Source organism: Typopeltis vanoorti, chromosome 7, assembly GCF_054136105.1.
Source record: "Typopeltis vanoorti isolate ZY-2024b chromosome 7, IOZ_Tvanoo_1.0, whole genome shotgun sequence".
In the NCBI taxonomy this organism is placed as follows: Eukaryota; Metazoa; Arthropoda; class Arachnida; order Uropygi; family Thelyphonidae; genus Typopeltis; species Typopeltis vanoorti.
The window spans coordinates 100,748,367-100,771,041 of NC_143555.1; the positions used below are offsets into that span (position 1 = coordinate 100,748,367).

Here is a 22,675-nt window from a genome sequence, read left to right on the forward strand (position 1 = left end):
AATCAGAATCAACGGTTATAGCAATTACCGTACAGACAGGTGCATTGCTGGAGGTGGAGGCACTGCCATCTTTGTGAAAAAGAAACATAAAACATAATTCAATAGCCGAACCCCAAACAGGACACATGGAAAATACAGGAATAGAAATGTATATGGAAAACACAAGCAGCATCAGAATATATGCAGCCTACAACCCCCCCCCCCCCAAATAAAAAAATCCTTGAATCTGACTTAGATGTGATACTAAATACAGGCAAAGCAGTGATTATAGCTGGAGATTTTAATGCCAAACATTCAATCTGGAACAGCAGAAACTCAAACATTAACGGAAGAATACTCAACTCTTACACCTCTTCAAGAAATACAACAGTAATAGGACCCACTGAACCCACACATTACGGAGCAACCGGACGTCCTGATGTACTAGATATTGCTATATTAAAAAACATAGCGCACAGCAATCAGATACAAGCAATCAACGACTTAAGTTCTGATCATATTACAACTAGGCACCATACAAGATTTAACGGAAAACACCGCCACATTTATACATTGGAAACGACTACCCTCAGACTTCCAGGAAAACCTTGGTCCAATAGCGCATATAACATCTGCCGAAGATGTTGAAAAAGCAGTGAAAACTCTTGAAAAACAACTACTGACAGCTATAACAGTAACAAATATAACCAAATGTGCACCATCAAATAAACTCCCAGAGAATATAAAACGTCTTATCTAAGAGAAAAACAGATTAAGAAGACAATATCAGAGAACAATAGACCCAGCAGATAAACAAGCAGTCAATAGAGCAACAAACCAGGTTCGATATACCCTGAAGGACCACCGTAATCAACTCTGGAATAACAAAATTCTCCAATTAAACACAGAGGATCAATCAATATGGAAAATGATGAAATTAATCCGTTCGAAGCGTTTTACATTTCCTCCAATCCAAGGTAAATCTAATGTTGTCTACAACGACGAGGAAAAAGCTGAAGCATTTGCAGACAGCCTAGAAAAACAATGCAGCCCATTATATCGATACAAATATAAATTTCATAAGTAAAATTCACACCCAAGTGCGTAAAATAACTCAAAATGCCTCATTCCAATCCAATAACAAATCCGTGTCATCAACAGAAATATATGAGATTTTAAGAAATCTAAATAACAAACAGGCTCCGGATCAGGATGGAATAACAAACAAGGTGCTCAAGCTACTTCCCCGCAAAGGGGTTATGCATCTAGTAGCCATCATTAATGCCATCCTCCGGCTAAATTATTTCCCACAGAGATGGAAAATTGCCTACGTTTTCCTAATTCCCAAACATGGAAAAAATACACAGTTTCCTGAAAATTACAGACCAATCAGCCTTCTTTCATGCATAGGTAAGATAGCCGAACGTGCTATTCTCACACGGGTTCAAGAGGTAACAGATATCAACCATGTCATTCAAGATGAACAATTCGGCTGTAGGAAATATCACTCCACAACGTTACAAATTTACAGAGTTATCGAACATATAACCCAAGGGTATCAATGGCACCAACACTCTGGCGCAGTTTTCCTGGACATCACTCAGGCATTTGATAGAGTGTGGCATCGTGGACTAATTTTTAAACTACACAAAGTTAGTATTCCATTACCACTAGTTCTACTTATCAAGTCATATCTAAATAACAGAAAAGTTAAAATAAAACTCAAGGGTATCAGATCCACAGAGAGGAGAATCACGGCCGGAGTCCCTCAAGCCTCTCTCTGCTATCTCCCCTACGTCTTCTCCATATACATGGCAGATCTCCCCAAACTCTTCCCAGCTATCACCGCTCTATATGCCTATGACACAATTATTATAGCCAGATCCCTCCACATCTGTCCTGAATCAAGCTGCAGAGAGCAGTCAATGAATTGGAGGTTTGATACACCAAATGGCGTATCGCAATTAATCCAAACAAAAGCTCTGCAGTACTTTTCACCAGGCGTAAAGCAGAACGAACGCAAGCATAAAATGTTTGGTAAAATCATCCCTTGTCACAATTCTACAAAATATCTGGGCGTTCATCTTGATAAACGTCTAAACTTCAAGTCATATATGATAGTGTCGCCACTAAGGCAAGTCAGACCATAGCACAGCTATATCCACTTTTGAATAGGAACAGCTTCCTAAGTATAGGCAACAAAATCTCCTTTACAAATCGGTAATCAGAACGCAACTAACTTACGCCTCTCCAACCTGGGGTCACACAACTAAAAGCAACATCAACAGACTAGAGAAAATCCAGAATAAATGCCTAAGAATGACATTTAATGCTTCATGATTCATCAGAAACATCCAGTTACATCAAGAATCCAGTCTTCCAGATATTAAGACCTACGTGACAGGCATTGCGGAGAAATTCTTCACAATCACGGATAATCACCCAAATCAGCTAGTTCGACAGGCAGCGGACTACAAGCCCTCAGATCGTTTCAAACATAAAACACTGAAATCCTCCATCGCAAGAGAAAGCTGATTCAGCCTCAATGCTTACAATGAGCGGGTAACTTACCCACAATAATCTCATCACCCACAATCTAAAATCCAGATGAAGGGATAAAGAGTCAAGGACTTAGTCCATCAACCAATTAAGTTCAAGTTAAAGTTGTTGTTTATTTTTATTATGGTGGGATTTCAGTTTGTACTTCAATGAAAGACAAGGAGTGAAATAAATACGAAACTGTAGTAACGCAAAAAGGAAGTAAAAAATAAATAAAATAAAACAAAAGGCGTTTTCAGAGCTTTCCCCTTTTTTTTGAAGGCTTTGATTTCACTTCCAGTTTCCCAAAATATCATGTTGTGTATATCCAATCAAACAGAAGATGACACAATTTCCTCCTTGTAGTCGAATTACTATTATGATAAAGAAACACTCCTACAGATGACGAAAACCTTTTGATGAAAAAAAAGAAAAGAAAAGAAGGATGAGATCGAATTTTAATTGCATTCACTTACTTCAGATTATGTAGAAATTCGTATTTAATGAACTAGTGGTAGATATTCGAAATATTTTGTTTCTCTGTGCATTTCAACATTTGCTCATCGAAAAGGTGAACAGTATAAGGTTTGCATCAATTTTATTGGGAATTTGAAGAACGAAGAGAAATCTGAAGCAATCCCCCAGATCATTCGAAACTCAAATGCGAGTTACCTGAACAACCATTTTATTTAGTGGTGATAGTTCCACTATCTCTAATTGTTATATTTAGATAATATAATAAAATAAAGGGTGTATTTTAAAATATTAAAATTTTTTCTTATTACTTTAACACTCATAATAATATCCATTGATAATAGTTTATATTTATTTGAAATCGTTATTCTTTATTTAAATCCATTACCAAATATTTAATGTACATTAACAAAAAATTACATAAATGATAAAATATGTTTATCTTGTAACTTATGGATTATTGGTTTAGCACTAAAATATAAGTAATATAACAAAATTCTTGGAGAGAACGAGTCCTTGACACAAATTCAGTTTATTTAATAAACAACATCAGCATCATTAATATTTGCTAATAATCTGATCATGAACATAGAGTTTCATTATAAATGTCTGTATATTAAGAAACAGAAGTGTGGGTTGCCACTTTAAATTTATTTGCATTTTCAAAACTGTTTTATAGTTGCTGTTCTAGTTTTAAAGATAATAAGAGCGTTCTATACCTCACAATAAATATGTAGTTTCGCATTAATTTACGATCTAATTTACTTCACTAAATGCATGTTATTATATAACTTAATTAAAACTTATGATGATCATCTAAGTGAACTGAACTTTGAAGAGACGCTTGCGATGATATTCAGCTATCAACTATAATCCTGAAGCAGATTGTGCGATTATTAAGACTATAACTATTTCATCAAGTAATTTATAAGCAAATATATTCAAGTAGTCTTCATTGTATATATGAATTACAAATGAGAAGAGTTCATTAACAAAACAAATACTTGTATGATTTACTCAAAACAGGCAACTACACAACAAAAAGAACTTTCCTTTTCTTTTTTAAAAAAATTCGGAGGGAAATAATAATCATTTAATCAAAATGTTTTCTGATAATTAAATCAGTAATTTACATTTAAATTTTCCCGAATATCATCCATAGATTCTCGCATACCTATTTTAATTTCCTTATAGTCCTTATAAGGACTGGCTTAAAGGGACGAAGCAAGAATGCTTTTCATATTCCCCGTTATCTGTAGAGGACAGTGTAGGGATAAGGTGTTATTGAGCTATTAAATTAAAGCTCTGATCATGGCAGAGGGTAACAGCAATAGCCGAGCCTCAGTTAGAACTTCATTGGCTACAGCATTGCCATCCATTACCCTCCAAGGGTATTGGATTGAATGAATCAATCACCGCATCTCACGGTCGATTGAAATTCATTCAATCATAAAACTATTTTAATTTTAAAGTTCTTAAAAGAACTGGGAGATGGACTGAGTATCTCTTTAATTATGATTTTAAAAATGGTGTATATTTTAAATTTTAAATTTTTCTTGCTATTTTATTACTCTATTAACATTACTATTATTAAAAATGTATGTTTTTTTAATCATTATTTTTTTTATTTAAATTCATTATGAATTATTTAATCTGCATATTTAACAAAAAAATTACACAAAGAGAAAAAAATATGTTTATCTTGTAATTTACATGGAATGGTTTGAAGGTACATTTAGAATAAATCACGCGATGAGGGAAACATCTCAAAGTATTTGCTTAGAAAAAAATTGAATGTTTCAGATTAATATTGGGCTGGTTAGAATTACCGTCGAAGCAACTATGTCTATGAAGTCAGAGTTAGTTATGTCTTTTAGTTAGGTGTGTTCTTCGGTTGGTTTGCCTGGGATGAAAAGTTTAAATTTCTGAGGAAAAAGTCCTCTCCACCTCCATACGAGGCCAGCTAACTCACCTTCAATTGACATCCCCGGATAAAAGTTCTGGTGTGCTAAGAACAGGAATAAAATAATAGAGAAAAGAAATATTCAAACCAAGGTCATTCCGACTGAAGTATGGAAACACATCACCTTTAAGAATAAATAATTTTAAAATGTTTAAAAGTGTGTAATGAAAACAATACGCTTCAGTACCAATGTTAGGGTTTTAAAATAATGGTTTGCGTGGGTTTGGTCTTATGTAATTAATGAGGTAAAGAAAATAAAGTTTAAATGTGAATTTGTAAATTTCAAAATCAAAACTTGTTTGTAATTGGAGTGGGGATGAAGGTGTCTCTCGGTGATATTTTAAGGGATTAACTTTAAATTAAAAATCTTCATACAAATGAGATGTCCTCTAGGTCGCCCCAAACTCTTGAGCTCATTTTCAAATGCGTTGTATTTAATGTTGCTTAGAGAATAAATAGGGGTAAAAATAAAAACTTGATAAATATGAACAGCAATGTAATAATAGAAAAAAGAAATATTCGGAAGAAAAGTCTTCTCGTCCCCCATGTTTAGTAGTAGAACTATATCACGTGCTTCCCGCACATGGGAATGAAGAATTACGTCATCGGTAATACAAACAAATGTTAAATAGGGACATCGCAGGCAGTGCCGGATTTACGTATAAGCTACAGCTTAGGGCCTCGCAATCTGCCGGGGCCTCAAATAAAAAAACAAAAAGACCAGCTGATGTAATTTAAAACAGTAGGGGACCTCTGGCTTTTGTATAGCTTAGGGCCTCAGTAAGTCTAAACCGGCCCTGATCGCAGGTCAATGTTTCCCCCCCCCCCCTTAAGTTCGGGATAAAGGGAGGCAAACAGGGATAAGCAATCAAAATACTTTCCTCATATAAAGAAAATATTTCCCAATCTAGTGTAATATTATGCGACAGAAACATTAAACCATCTTGCCACCCACTAGGTTTCACAATGCATTGCCATTTTAAGTTTTAATCTTTCACTGCAAGTTTTCTTTGGTTAAAAATAAAAATTTTCAAAAGAGGGAAGGATACCTTATATTGGGGAGAATAAAATAAGAAATAATATTTATAAATAAAAGTTAAGATTTCCATTTAAAAAAGAAAACATCATTCTATGGTAGCGAAGTGAAAATATCTGTACCTGTACCAGGATTGTTTGTGGAATATTCATCATTTGTGTTATTCTGTACCTTGCGAAATATATTTGCAATTCCTATAGGAAAATAATAATAATGAAACAAACGGATGATCTATTTGCCTTTTAATCGTGAATGTAGACTAAACTTCTGAGTCTGCAAACTTAATTGACGATCCCAAAAGATGTTACTTGAAAGGGGGGGGGGGGTATATTCTGATATATATTTTTTAATTCTTGTTGTTGAAAATTCCTTGATTAATACTTCAAGTACAACAATTCTAGAACTACCCACCAGAGCAACACATTTCAGAAAATGAGAATTCCAAAATTTCACTTTGAAACTTGATGCATATTTTAAGTACATTATGAGTGAAATAATTATTGGGACATCCTCTGTTTTTTTTTAGAATGAAACATATGTATACGTCTTTCATCAGATGTAGCCTAAACCATTATATATGGCAAACCAAGATTTATTTTCGGAGTCACCTACAATATGCATACTGTAAATAACAGCTAGAGAAGAACTTAATCATCTCTTGGTAATCCTCTCTTGCTGTTTTTCCTTGATATCGTCTTGGATATTTGGTTGCAAGGCATGAAACAAAATATAACTCTGTTCAAATACTTATTTCATCATAGTCTATATTTCCAATATTGATTAGAACAAAAGAGGTGCAAAAAGCTACTAAAGCATCGTATCTAAAATCGTAATGTTACTTCCGTTTGATGTTCTAGAGCTTGTCTTTCACGTTTCCCTACAAGACAATGTTGAATTTGTTCTTCAGATTCATTTGATCATGGACCTGCTTTCTTTTTAATGAATAATAATAATTTTTTTTTTTTTTGGCTAGATGGGTAAAGCAAGAATGCTTTTCATATTCCCCGTTATCTGTAGAAGAAAATGTATGGATGGGGTCATATAGTGCTATAAACTCTGATCATGGCAGGAGGTTAACAGTAATAGCCGAGCCTCAGTTAAAACTTCATTGACTACAGCATCGCAATCCATTACCATCCCTAGGTGCCCATTTTAGTCGCCTCGTACGACATGCATGAGCTACAGTGGGGCGATTTTTAAGTAAAGCCCTTTCTAAAAATTAAGACGATCCCTGACCACTCCCCATGAGTGGCGGAAAGATCGTCCAATTCAGCGTTGGTTCCGCTCCCCCCCCCACAACTGAGCAGAACCGCTCATATTCCAGGGAAAAGCATCCACCGACATGGTTCCTCATGGGCCCACGCCGGAGAACACTCTCCCCCAGAGTCTCAGAATGCTCTTCCAGGGAACACCCCCCCCTCACCTGGAGCAAAATTCCGAAAGAAACCTATGACATGAATTAGCTACAGTAGTGCTGTTCTTGTCCGGCCACCACACGTGGAAAGCAAGTAATAGTCCTTATAAGGACTGGCTTAAAGGGGCGAAGCAAGAATGCTTTTCATCTTCCCCGTTATCTGTAGAGGACAGTGTACGGATAAGGTGTTATTGAGCTATTAAAGCTCTGATCATGGCAAGAGGGTAACAGCAATAGCCAAGCCTCAGTTAAAACTTCATTGGCTACAGCATTGCCATCCATTACCCTCCAAGGGTATTAATCACCGCATCTCAAGGTCGATAACCCAAAGACCAGATTTCCTCAGCAAGTAATAGTTCTTAAAAGAACTGGGAGAGGGACTGAGTCCTTGACTCTTTATCCCGTCATATGAATGAAGAAAATCTATGTGGATGGGACCAAGTAATAGTTCTTAAAAAACTGGGAGAGGGACTGAGTCCTTGACTCTTTATCCCGTCATATGAATGAAGAAAATCTATGTGGACGGGATGTTATTGAGCTGAACGCTCTAGTCATGGCTGAGAAACGGCAATAGCCCAGCCTCAGTTAAAACGTCATTGCCATTCGTTACTCTGGAAGTCCTAAAAAGGACTATGGCTATGTTCTATGCATAACCATCTCTATCCAGCAAGTAATTAAAGCTCTGATCACGGCAAGGAGGTAACAGCAATAGTCGAGTCTCAGTGAGAATTTCATTGGCTACAGCATTTATTGCCATCCATTACCCTCCAAGGGTATTAATCACCGCATCTAACGGTCGATTGACTACGTCCACACCCCAGCAAGTAATAGTTCTTAAAAGAACTGGGCGATGGACTGAGCCCTTGACTCTTTATCCCGTCATCTGAATGAAGAAAATCTGTGTGGATGGAGTGTTGTTGAGCTAAATAGCTCTAGTCATGGCTGGGTAACGGCAATAGCCGAGCCTCAGTTAAAATTTCATTGGCTACAGCATTGCCATTTGTTACCCTGGAAGTCCTCTGGTCATCCCAGCAAGTAATATAGTCCTTATAAGGACTGGCTTAAAGGGGCGAAGCAAGAATGCTTTTCATATTCCCCGTTATCTGTAGAGGACAGTGTAGGGATAAGGTGTTATTGAGCAATTAAAGCTCTGATCATGGCAGGAGGGTAACAACAATAGCCGAGCCTCAGTTAGATCTGCATTGGCTACAGCATTGCCATCCATTACCCTCCAAGGGTATTGGATTGAATGAATCAATCACCGCATCTCACAGTCGATTTGATTCACTCGGTTCGGTCCAGCAAGTAATAGTCCTTATAAGGACTGGCTTAAAGGGGCGAAGCAAGAATGCTTTTCATCTTCCCCGTTATCTGTAGAGGATAGTGTAGGGATAAGGTGTTATGAGCTATTATTAAAGCTCTGATCATGGCAGGAGGGTAACAGCAATAGCCGAGCCTCAGTTAGAACTTCATTGGCTACAGCATTGCCATCCATTACCCTCCAAGGGTATTGGATTGAATGAATCAATCACCGCATCTCACAGTCGATTGATTCTCCTACCAAAAAAAAAAAAATAATAATAATAATTTGTTTCTTACATTATATGTAAATTTATAATATAAATTAAAATATGCTGTGTTTGATTTATTGAGTAATATTTTAAAAGAATGAAGAAAATTTTAATTTAAAATTTAAAATTTTAGTAATATTTAGTACTAAAATATTTCGTAGTAATTTTTAGTAATAAAAATTTAAAATTTTCATTATTAAAATAATTAAAAATTATATTAATATTGCAATCAAATTAGTTTATGAATATCTTTCATAATAAGTAGACTACTTATTATGAACTTATTAGTTCATAATAAGTGATTTTAATAGATGATTACAAACTAAACATTTATTTAAACATTCATTATCGGAATATTTAATTTTCTATTAACTTTGCACTTCCTATAATATTTTTCAGCACTGGTGGAAATATATTAATTAACGTTGGTCCAACCCATGATGGCCGCATTTTGCCAATATTCGAAGAAAGACTGAGACAACTCGGTCAATGGCTCCAAGTTAACGGAGAAGCAATATATGAATCCAAACCATGGACATATCAGAATGACACCCTCACACCTAGAATATGGTAATGTATAGCTAATTATATATTCAAATATCTTGACTGACTATGCAGCCGAGAGATGACAAAAATTAAAAAATAATTCTAAAAGTACGACTGGGTTCGTCTTAGTAACGACTTTATATCTGGTGCATAAAGTTCAATATAGCGTAATAAAGATAACTGCAGCCAGAGTCATGACAGCACACACGCATGGATACTGTAATCTGTTGTGCTTCGGTTTAGCCAGCGAAGTCAGGATTAAAGTTTCGTTAGGGAAATAAATGAAGTGTGAATCTTATATAGGTTGAGAAGTTTTTGCCAACTTGATTGAAATGGAGCTGATATACGGAAGAGAAATCAAATTTTTCACATCGTTAACCTCTTCGTCATGGCTTGGAGGTGGATAAACAGAATTTTAGAAATAGTCTGTTTAAGATAACCTTTCTTCTGAAAAGTCGATTAAAATATCCTGTAAACAGACAAAGCCCTTTGGTTGGAAAGACCAGGACTCGAATGATATATATATATATATCAGAACTCTATACCGCATCAGTCGTCGCTCGGATTACCAAGGACCGCACTGGATGTTAGGCTTCCTGGACAGCTAGTGACAAATAGGCTACAGGAGCAAGATCCATAGAACTCGAAAGTATTTACTAGGAAAAAGTGGAGCGTGGCTGAAAATCGACAAGTCATGCAGTGCTTCTACAGTTCAATCCCACCAGTTAGGGGATTTCAGAAACGAATGTTCCAATCTTTGGCTTGAACGACATCCAAATTTTGAAATTTCATTCGATAGGCTGATGCAGCAACGCAGATTCATTATCACACGCAAGGTATTTAGTGAACTTGAGCTGGAAGCACTGAAACCTCAAGCTGTAAAAGGAGACCGTACTGACCCTGTAGTGACCAAGAATATGAATGGAGCAGAACCAGATTCCAACGTGCAGAATGCTGAAAATTTTGAAAATATACAAATAGTTGAAAGGAAGCTATCAGATAAGGAACACGTACTCGCAAGAAAAATTATCCAGCAAATGAACAGCAACCAGGAACGAGTTAGGCTCCCAGTATTGAGACAAGTACTTAAACAAAAACTGAAGGAACTTCTACAAGAGGCCAATAAATCTGCAAGGGATATTCCTACTGGAATTGGGCAAACGAATCAACTTATGTACTCAATAGCCTACGTTGTAACATCTGAATCAGGATATAAGATTAGTGAACCCAAAAGCAGTATGGCTAGGAACCAAAATGACTGGAGAATAAAATTCTTAAACTCAGAGAAGACGTGAGCAATTTGAAAAACCTTAAGGAAAAGTAGCTGAAAAACACAAAAATCCGAAATAACCTCATAAAGAGATATAATACTGGAACACGACCTACTGATGAAGTATTAGAGGAAGTGAAGCAAACAATAGTTGCAGTTGTAGCTAAAATAAGAAGATACAGTGCACATTGAACAGTATTGTGCATTGAACATAGTGCATTGAACAGTACAAGCAAAATTCGATGTTTCGCGCAAATCAGCACCAGTTTTACAAGAAAATTGATTGCTACAGGAATGATAACCTTAAAGAAAATATAAATATAAATACCAGAGACAAAAGTTTTATAAATACACTAAGGTTTTGGAAAAACCTATGGGACAACCCGAAGAGGCACAATGACAAGGCAAAGTTGATTGATCAAATAACGAACAAATCTCAAAAACGAAAAATGGACCAACTGAAAATAACAACTGAAATGTTCTAAAGCAAGCTAAAAAAATAGAAAATTGGTCAACACCCGGGAAGGATGAATTACATGGCTACTGGTTGAAATATCTAACTGGTTTACACGAAAGAGTTGCTAACCAATTTTATGACGTTTTAGAAGGAAAAGCAAAGAACAGTGGCTGACAGCAGGGAAAACGTTTTTGATCATAAAGGATAAAGGAAAAGGTCCAAATCCAGAAAACTTCCGACCAATAACCTGCCTGCCAACAACTTTTAGGCTACTCACAGGCATACTAGCTGATAAAATATACAGCTATCTTAAAGCAAATTGTCTTTTCTCAAATGAACAAAAAGGTAATAGCAAAAATTCAAGAGGCACAAAAGACCAATTGCTGGTTGATAAAATAATTCTGAAAAACTGCGAACGTAGAAAAACCAACCTTCATATGGCTTGGATAGATTATAAAAAAGCGTTTGATTCGGTGTCTCATAGTTGGATTTTAAAATGCATAGAACTATTCGGTATTAGCGAAAACGTAAAATATTTTTGCAATCCAGCATGAAAAACTGGAAAACAACGTTGGTTCTAAATAGAGAAGAAATTGGACAGGTAAATATAAAAAGGGGTATCTTTCAAGGAGACTCATTATCTCCTCTATTGTTTTTCTTGTTATTGATTCCCTTAACTAGAATTTTGAATAAAACTGCTCATGGTTATCAAACTCGCAAAAGAATGCAAAAATATCTCACCTTTTATACACTGACGATCTGAAGTTCTAAATGTGCAAAATCAGAGAATGAACTCTCGGATTGCTTAACACTGTGCACATATTCAGTCAAGATATATCAATGGATTTTGGCTTAGACAAATGTGCAATTGCTGGAATAACAAGAGGAAAGTTTGAAGATATGAACGAAATCGAGCTGCTCGATGGTGAAATGATCAAGGCAATTAAATTTGAAGACAGCTATAAATATTTGGGAAGTTTAGAAGCAACACAAATTCTGCACAATAAGATCAAAGAAAGAACTAGAGCAGAATACATAAGACGACTAAGAAAATTCCGTAAGTCAATGCTTAATGCTGGAAATTCGATAAAAGCAATTAATACCTGGGCCATACCTGTTCTGAGATATTCAGCAGGCATTGTTGAATGGATCTAGCTACAGATGGAATATTTAGACCGAAAAACTCGAAATTTAATGACAATCACCATGCCATCAATTCTCGCAGTGACATTGATAGGTTCTATCTATCATGCAAAAAAGGAGGTAGAGGATTATTACAAGTGAAGCAAGTTATTGAAGAAGAAAAACGAAATTTAAATAATTATCTGCAGCAAACAACAGAAAAATTTCTAATTGAGGTAAGGAAAGCGGGTATATTTAAACCCATGGAGACAAAATTGGAATACAAAACCAACCAAGTAAAAGTGAGAATTGAAAGATGGAACAATAAGGCATTGCATAGAAAATACCTTCACAGCATAGAGGACAGCGCTAACAGCAACTTGACCTGGCAATGGTTGAGAAATGGAGCACTAAAGAGAGAAACAGAATCAGAAATTTTGCAGCACAAGAACAGGCCATTAAAACCAACGTTATGAAGGCCAAAATACAAAACATTCAAGAAGACAGTAAATGTAGATTGTGCAAAGAAAAGGAAGAAACGGTAGACCACATTATAAATGGATGCAGCAAAATTGCACAAATCGAGTACCGTAAAAGGCATGATAACATAGCTAAGATAATCCACTGGCATTTATGTAAAAAGTATGGGTTTGAAGTATCTAAAGACTATTGGAAGCATAAAGTTCACCAGAAAGTGGTTGAGAATGAAATAAGCTAAAATACTCTGGGATTTCAAAATCCAGACTGACAAAAGCTTGGAATGTAATACACCCGATATTACAGTGGTTGAAAAAAGTGAAAATAAGGGTGTTAAGTTTATCGAAATATCGGTACCAGGAGATAGTCGGATTGACGACAAAGAAAATGAAAAAATTACAAAGTATCGCGATTTTCAAATCGAAGTTGAACGAATCTGGCAAAAGAAAACGAAAGTTGTTCCCATAATAATAGGTGCTTTAGTCGCCATCCCTAAAACATTGAAAAAACATCTAGAAGCACTCGAGTTAGATGAATAAAAAATTGGGCAGCTGTAAAAGACCGCTTTGTTCGGTACAGCTTTCATTTTCAGAAAGTATTTCCAACTCATAGGCCCTTGGGTAGGGCTCGAATTAGTGGAATATAACCAGCCTTTTCTTAAGACTGAGGAAGCAAATCAAGCTTTAATGAATATTTTATATATATATATATATATATATATATATATATATATATATATATATATATATATATATACAGGGTGTTCGGGATAAATTTGACAGTTTCGTAAGGAAAAAGAAAATCTTCTTTGTATCTATTAAATTTAATGAATTGACAAAAAACATTACAGGCAGAGTTAATTACAATACTATCAACAAGATTTACTCAAAATAACCACCATTAGCATCGATCACAGCTTCAATTCTGCTTCGGAACCTCGAACAAGCTGATGCTACAGTCTCCCTGGGAAGGGCCGCAAAAACTGTTTTAATTTTATCCATTAACTGGGCTTTTGTATTACTGGAAGTGCGATTGGTGTCTTTTTCAACTGCACCCCATACAAAATAATCCATGGGGTTAAGGTCTGGGGAGTTTGGAGGCCAAACATTTGGACTGGTGAAGTCGTAGAAATTTTCAGACAACCATTTTTGACTTTTCCCAGAGGTGTGGCAAGGGGCCGAATCCTGCTGCCATACATACGGCCTACCATTGGCTACCCTTGTTATCCAGGGCTTGACTACAGTTAGCAACTCCACGAACAAAGCCCGAATTCCAATGCCAGGGTTCTTCAACACCTGTTCCTGCAGATTTGCGAGGAATTCTGCTGTACGAACGCAATCAGATCGTCTGCTAGGGATCTTTCTTCTTGCTACATCCTCGTAGTCACCATTGCAAGTCTCTAGTTCATGCCTGATTGTTTTTACTGTATTCAGGGAGCATTGGGCAGCAGTCGTAATATCCTTATTTTGATGGCGGGCACGAATCATCATGATACAAGTTATTCTCTTCCATGATTCAGGTGGGTTCCAGCTATCCATCCTTTCTGACATCTTGTATATGAATGAAGAAGGGTCCAAACTTTTAAATGAAGAGAAGTGTGTGTTAATACATGTAACTTACGGAAAAATATAATTAATTATAAATATGTCAAATTTATCCCGAACACCCTGTATATATATATATATATATATATATATATATATATATATATATATATATATATATATGTGTGTGTGTGTGTGTGTGTGTGTGTGTGTGTGTGTGTGTGTGATATAATTAATTATAAATATGTCAAATTTATCCCGAACACCCTGTATATATATATATATATATATATATATATATATATATATATATATATATATATATATATATATATATATATATATGTGTGTGTGTGTGTGTGTGTGTGTATATATATATATATATATATACACACACACACAGTAAAACCCCTTTTTTACACTTTTCAGGGGACTGGTGGAAAAAAGTGTAAATAGCAGGAAATGTAAAAAAACATTTAAAAAAGGCTGAAAGATGACGTACTGCTAGTATGTGAATCTACATACTAGATTAAAAAAAATTAATAACTGAAAATAAATGAATTAACAATTACATTTATCTATTTAAAAAAAAAATCTTTAATTGTTGATTGTTTTTGCTTTCCGTTTTTTTTTTTTGACATAGCGCCAGATTGCTTTGCATTGAGTTCAATGCTTGACCTCTTTTTTACTATCGTGTTCAAAGTGGACACGGAGAGTCCAAGATCTTTTGCTAAATGTACACGTATTCCGGCATGCTAATCTACACGTCGCAGAATTGCCATCTTTTCTTCTACCGAAATACATTTTCTGTCTTTTTTCTCCATGTTACTAGCATGGATAATCCACCACCGCAAAGCAACTTTCACACGCTAAATTACGTAGCAGAAATTTTGCAATATCAATTCGTACTGTGATTGAAAAATCACGGTATCGCTCATCACTACATTACTGCTGCAAGCGTGCAAGTCACCGTGATAGCGGAAACGAAATTACAGCCGACGGCAACGCCACCTGGGAACAAAAATGTGCAGATGTCCGCAGAAATTGATTCGAAAATCAGTATTGCCAGCCGAGAAAAAAACCCAAATCACTGGAAATAACGTCCACATCAAGTTGTTAATGGCGGGAAAACAATATATCGTAAGAATAGGCCTTAAGACGGGACCAACGGAAAATGACGTAAATGGCAGGAAAACGTAAATTCCAGGAACGTAAAAACGGAGTTTTACTCTCTATATATATATCCTCATATACATATATAAATACATGATCACTTCCTAGAATTTTTACAAATTTTACGAATTTTTTAAACAATTATTATGATTCCAGTTTGGTTCGATTGTCAAACTTCAAAACATTCTTTGAATGGGTTCTCAAATTTGAAAGATTTTTATTCAGTGGAATTTTACATTGCCATAAACAATCTAGTGGATCTCTTTGTGAATATCATCCCAAGTGGGTGGGCTAAGTGTTATATAATCAGGAATCCTAATCTAAAGATCAAACAAGAAACTTTTTGTAGACTCCAAAAATAAATAAATATAAAAAAGAGAGTAGTCATCTGGTACAGAATGACGAAATTGTCAAACCTTGGACAGTTAAATCATCTTCCTAAACAACTCCCATGTTTCACAATTTGAGAGGAACAGTTCATTTGTTTGCGGATGATGCGAAGTTGGGTAGGGCAATAGTGAATGCAGATGACGTCAAAATTTTGCAGGATGATTTGGATAGATTGGAGGTCTGGGCTAAGGAGAATGGATGTCAATTTAATCTGGCAAAATGTAAGGTTACGCATTTTGGGGTGAAAAGATTGGCAGCAGTTTACTGCATTGGTAGAACCGTGCTCCAGGAAATTGATGAGGCACGAGAATTAGGAATGTTGGTGGATAAGGAATTGAAATTTAGGGGACACATTACAAAAAGTGGCCAAATCAGCTCATCAAATCACTTGGTTGCTGAAGAATATGTTGCCAAGCAGAGACAAGCAGGTTATTGTTCCTCTGCATCGAGCCTTGATAAGACCCCATCTCGACTACTGTGCTCAGATTTGGTCACCTAGGTTTCTTCTTGATGGGGAGGAGGTGGAGAGGATCCAGAGGCGAGTAACCAAGATGATAGTAGGTCTGTGGAATGAACCGTATGAGAACAGGTTGAGGATTTGTGGGTTGCAAAAATTGGTTGATAGGCGGAGGAGGGGAGATATGATTGAGACATTCAAATTACTGAAGGGTTTCTATAAAATTAATTCAGAAGATATTTTTGAGAACAGGGCTGGTTGTGGGAGGACTAGCGGACATCCATGGAAACTGGGCAAAAGTTTGGTTAGTAAAGGTGTTAGAGCTGGGTTCTTTACTTTTAGAGTAGTGAATGAGTGGAATGCGCTCCCTGAGTCTGTGGTGGATGCTGTGACAGTGAATGAGTTTAAGGCGAGGTATGATAGATACTGTATGAATGTCGAATAGTTGTGATGAATATGATTTGGGGCCTCCTTCGATGAGTCAAATGACTCCCTGGAGTTGCCCGTAATAATAGTAATAATAGTAATAGTAATAATACAGTATTTCTTAGATTATAGAAAATTGATGTGATTTGATGGTCTGACATCTATAAGTATGACCAGTCTAACCGATATAGTAGAGACTGCGAGGGAAATGAATTTGTTACGCCAAATGAACAACTACGAGCGGAAAATAAACAAGATTCATCATTTACCAATAAAATAGAATACGAATCAAAATGCATGTTCGAAAGAAAGGAAAGTAGTGTGAGGCACATCATTTTTTCAAGCACATCCTTGAAATTAGGCGACTACGATTAGCAGGGCTCTAATGTCAAAAGGTCAGCTTTGAAAGAAAAATTGTATATTGTTTTTTACAGAATCATTTTCTCGATCTTCGAGAATGAAAATGAAGTGTGTAGAATTAAATATGAATAAAAATCAGTGAGCTGTCAATTTAAACCCATAAATCAATGCGCACACCATTTTGATCACACAATGACCTGCCATAACCTTTATGAGCGATTCCACTGTTTCTAAATTAAGAACAAGTTTCATAATCGTGGATTTTGAAATTCTGCATCTCGCTGGTTTTATTTAGGGTACTTCTCAATCCTCTACGCATTTCAAGATACAGGAAGATTATTAATGAAATGTTTATTTGAACATAGGCCTAGACTCTTCAGATTGTATACTGTAGTTTTGTATATTGACTGCATTTTCCTGGCTACTCGTCATGCGAGAAGAAAATTCCTAGATATCGGTATAAAAACACCCTTTGCTACCTCTGAATGAAACCAGCTAACTCCCCTTCAGATAAAATCCCCTGATAAAGGTTCTTCCTGTTCCTAGACGGGTTTTGAACCCAGGTCTTTCCATCTAAAGGACATAGTCGAAACCAGCTGAGATACGAAGACTCACTGTATTTGTAAAATATTTTATTCTTTTACTTTTTAATAATAATAATAATAATCAGTGGCAGCTCGTGGATTGAAATCGTGGGGGTGCTGCAACTTTCGAAATATACATACACACTGCAAGTACAGCGTATACGTGTTTGGATAAACATAAAAATTATGGTAAAAATTAAAAAAAAAAATAAGCATGAAAAAATATTGTTTATTATCGATAACATTATAGTTTAGTATAATTCAAAATTACTTTAAAATAAAATCCATTCGTTTAATTGTAATTAACGGAATAGATTTACAATTATTGGACATTACAATTAAATCCTTTAATTGTAATGTCTAAATATTTAAAGAGACGGAGTAAACACCATAAGCACTACGAACACTACTACTGGCGCAAATTGCATATAAACAACAGTGGAACTGTGAAAAGGACAGTGCCGCATTACCCTCATACCTCGCATCTCACTATGACGTGCAAATGCTTGCGCGTGTAGCAATACGACACTGTGGTAAACACAGTGCTGCTAGCTTCCTTAGCCCTCCTAAGTGCTACACGATGGATTTTTATTATTTTTTATACAAAATGAGAGAATTGTATAGGATTGTTGGTGATAAATTAAATATTACAAGCAAATCTAAATAAATTAATAAATATATTTATATATCGTGAAAACTGAGGGTGCTGCAGTTCTGCAGTGTCTATGCACGAATCGCCCCTTATAATAATAATAAAAATATCCAATAAAGGAAAACATTTTGGCATTTAAAAGTGAATTCTTCACTTATTTAATCAAACTGAATTGATAAGTCAGACCGCTTTAGTCACTTTATTTTTAACTTGTGAAAAGAGGACTTCATGAATTTGATAAATCTAGTTTCTTAGCGAAGGGTTTATTTTGAGCATCGATCTTCTGAAGGAGAGGCCCAATGAAACAACGGCTGTGTTATTATGGGATAAAAGAACGCAGTTGCTGATCTAGCTGAAGAGAACTGCTGCTGCCCTAGTTGCAGCGAACAAAAAAAAAAAAAAAAAAAAACTTCTTCTAACCTTGAAGAGGGATTTTCAAAAAAAGAAGGCCAGTGACATCTCGATGTTGTAGTCAGGCTATAACAGCTGAGGTGGACATAATCCTCTTTTTCTGTCACATCCGGTGCACAAATAGGTTAACGTAACCAAACTTGTGTTGCTACTGTATGACTTTTGGATATAAAGAACAAACTTAACTTTTTTTGAAACATAATGTTGTCACTGAATCAATGAATATTCAAAGTCTTTGCTAACAAAGCAAAAACTACGGCTCGGACTTCAAAGTTTATTCGAGCATCCATTTCGAATAATAAAATATTTCAAATTTATTGTGTTGCTGATCGAAAATCTTTGGACTTTAACCATAATGTTAATAAACGATCGAGAAATGTTATGAATAATCAGCAATCGATTTTCTGTTAAAATATTTCTAAAGATTATATCCTCTCGAGTATAAATAAAACAGAATCTTTACCCTTCAGCTACTCATGTCATATGAAAATATCAATAAAATTCGTTGACGGATTTTTTTTAATTTTAATATTTTAATTTTAATTGAACTTTTAACTTAATTGATTGATGGACTCTGTCCTTGACTCTTCATCCCTTCATCTGGATTTTAGTTTATGGGTGATGGGATTATTGTGGGTAATTTACTCGCTCGTTGTGAGCATTGTGGCTGTATCAGCTTTCTCTTGCGATGGAGGATTTCGGTTTTTTATGTTTGAAACAATCTGAGGATTTGCAGTTCGCTGTCTATTGAATTAGCTGATTTGGGTGATTATCTGTGATTGTGAAGAATTTCTCTGCAATGCGTATCATGTAAGTCTTGTTGTCTGGAAGATTTGCTGCTTGGTGTAACTGGATGTTTCTGATGAACCAGGGGGCATTAAATGCCTTTCTTAGGCATTTATTCTGGATTATCTGTAATCTGTTGATGTTGCTTTTAGCTGTGTGTGACCCCAGATTGGAGAGGCGTGAGTTAGTTGTGGTCTGATTACCGATTTGAAAAGGAGGATTTTGTTGTTTATGCTTAGGATTTGAAAAGCTGTTCCTATTCAAAAGTGGATACAGCTGTGCTATGGTCGGACTTGCTTTATAGGTGACACTATCTATATGTGACTTGAAATTTAGACGTCTATAAAAATGAACTCCCATATATTTGATAGAATTGTACCAAGGGAATTTGTACAATAGAATTGTACAAATGTTTGATTTTATCAAACATTTGTATGCTTGTATCGTTCTGATTTACATCTGGTGAAAAGTACTGCAGAGCTTTTTCCTGGGTTAATTGCGATACGCCATTTGGTGTACCAATCCTCCAATTCATTGACTGCTCTCTGCAACTTGATTCGGGACAGATGTGGACGATGGGATCTGGCTATAATGGTAGTGTCATCGACATATAGAGGGGTGATAGATGGGGATAATTTGGGGAGATCTGCCGTGTATATGGAGAAGAGTAGGGGAGATAGCAGAGAACCTTGAGGGACTCCAGTCGTGATTCTCCACTCTGTGGATCTGATGAGTTTTATTTTAAATTTTCTGTTATTCAGATATGACTTGATAAGTAGAACTAGTGGTAATGGAATACCAACTTTGTGTAGTTTAAAAATTAGTCCGTGATGCCACACTCTATCAAATGCCTGAGTGATATCCAGGAAGACTGCGCGAGAGTGTTGGTGCCATTCATACCATTGGGTGATATATTCGACAACACTGTAAATTTGTTGCGTTGTGGAGTGATATTTCCTAAAGCCGAATTGATCGTCTTGAATGACATGGTTGATATCTGCTACCTCTTGAACCCGTGTGCGTATAGCCCGTTTGGCTATCTTACCTACGCATGAAAGAAGGCTGATCGGTCTATAATTTTCAGGAAACTGTGTATTTTTTCCAGGTTTGGGAATTAGGAAAACGTCAGCAAGTTTCGATCGCTCTGGAAAATAATTTAACTCAAGAATGGCATTAATGATGGCTACCAGATGCATAACCCCTTTGCGGGGAAGTAGCTTGAGCACCTTGTTTGTTATTCCATCCGGAACCGGAGCCTTTTTGTTATCTGGTTTTCTTAAGATCTTATATATTTCTGTTGGTGACACGGATTTGTTGTTGAATTGAAGTGAAGCGTTTTGAGTTATTTTACATACTTGGGTGTGAATTTTTCTTATGACATTTATATCTGTATCGATATAATTGGGGCTGCATTGTCTTTCTAGGCTGTCTGCAAATGCTTCAGCTTTTTCCTCGTCGTTTTAGACAACATTAGATTCACTTTGGACTGGAGGAAATGTAAAACGCTTCGAACGGAGTGATCTCATCATTCTCCATATTGACTGATCCTCTGTGTTTAATTGGTGAATTTTGTTATTCCAGAGTTGGTTACGGTAATCCTTTAGGGCATACCGAACCTGGTTTGTTGCTCTGTTAACTGCTTGTTTATCCGCTTGGACAAGACCTTTTATATTCTCTGGAAGTTTATTTGATGGTGCACATTTGGTTATATTTGTTTCCTGTGTTATCGCTGTCAGTAGTTGTTTTTCAAGAGTTTTCACTGCTTTTTTCTATATCTTCGGTGGATGTTATATGCGGTATTGGGCCAAGGTTTTCCTGGAAGGCTGAGGTAAGTTGTTTCCAATTTATAAATGTGGTGGTGTTTTCTGTTAAATCTTGTATGGAATATGATGGGGTTGTGATCGGAACTTAAGTCGTTGATTTCTTGTACTTGATAGCTGTGCGCTATGTTTTTTAATACAGCTATATTTAGTACATCACTACGTCCGGTTTCTCCGTAGTGTGTGGGTTCAGTGGGTCCCATCACTGTTATGTTTCGTGAAGTGGTATAAGAGTTGAGTATTCTTCCGTTAATGTTTGAGTTTCTGCTATTCCAAACTGAATGTTTGGCATTAAAGTCTCCAGCTATAATCACTGCTCTGCCTGTATTTAGTATCACATGTACGTCAGATTCAAGGAGTGTTTTCTTTGGGGGAAGGGGGTTAAGCTACATATATCCTGATGCTGCTTGTGTTTTCCATATGTATTTCTATTCCATATGTATTTATGAGGAAGATGTCTGCTTGAGTTTCTGCTGCAAACTCCTGCTACTCCTGTAATTTGTTTGATAGACCTTTTGCATTCCAGTTAACAACCTGTAGTGATTTTGGCTTTCTTTTAGCCTTATCCATTCAGGATTTCAACAAGGAGTGACATGCCTTATGATGATATCCCTGGCTTCTTGAGTTGGGTTGGTTTGTCGGAGTTCAGCAAGCATTTCACCAATGTGATTTGTTATGTTCAGTAGGATAGGTTTGTTGGTTTGCTGTGGTTGATTTTGTAACTTCAGCATACGATCTTCCATCCGTTGTGGAGACTGTGGTTTGATGGGGTGACACGCGTTCTTGTGTAGGTTTACTGGTTTTGAGTTGTGTCTTTTGGTTTTGAAGAAATGCTATGCAGCCCCTATAGTCTGCATAGTGTGGGCCTCCGCAATTTGCACACTTTGCTGGATGTGTGCTGAGTGTTTGGTATTCATTTGTTGCTTGTTTGCCACCACATTTCACTCAACGAAATTCAGCCTTGCAGCATCGTTGTGCGTGCCCAATCTTCTGGCATCTATGACATTGGGTTGTAGTTCATTTATGTTTTGATGCTTCTACTTTTATGACTAGCTCACAAAGGATCTGGAGATTGTATATATTTGTTTGGTCTTTACTTATTTCCACTAAAATTAGGAAATAGAATGTTTTATCAGCTCTCCGCATTCGGCTGACTTTAATTGGGCTAAATCACTTAACTGGAGGTCTTCTGTGACTTCTTCTATCTGTATTGTTTCAGTTACCC

The 22,675-nt window shown here is 36.1% G+C and overlaps 1 protein-coding gene across 1 annotated transcript in view; it reads left to right on the forward strand.

Annotated features, from left to right (window-relative positions):
• The window catches only part of Fuca (alpha-L-fucosidase), a 99,552-nt gene that overhangs the window by 71,289 nt on the left and 5,588 nt on the right, over positions 1-22,675 (forward strand). The window contains exon 7 of the mRNA XM_090395418.1: positions 9,375-9,545. Coding sequence (XP_090251544.1) covers positions 9,375-9,545 — 171 coding nt within the window. The remainder of the gene's footprint in view (positions 1-9,374; positions 9,546-22,675) is intronic.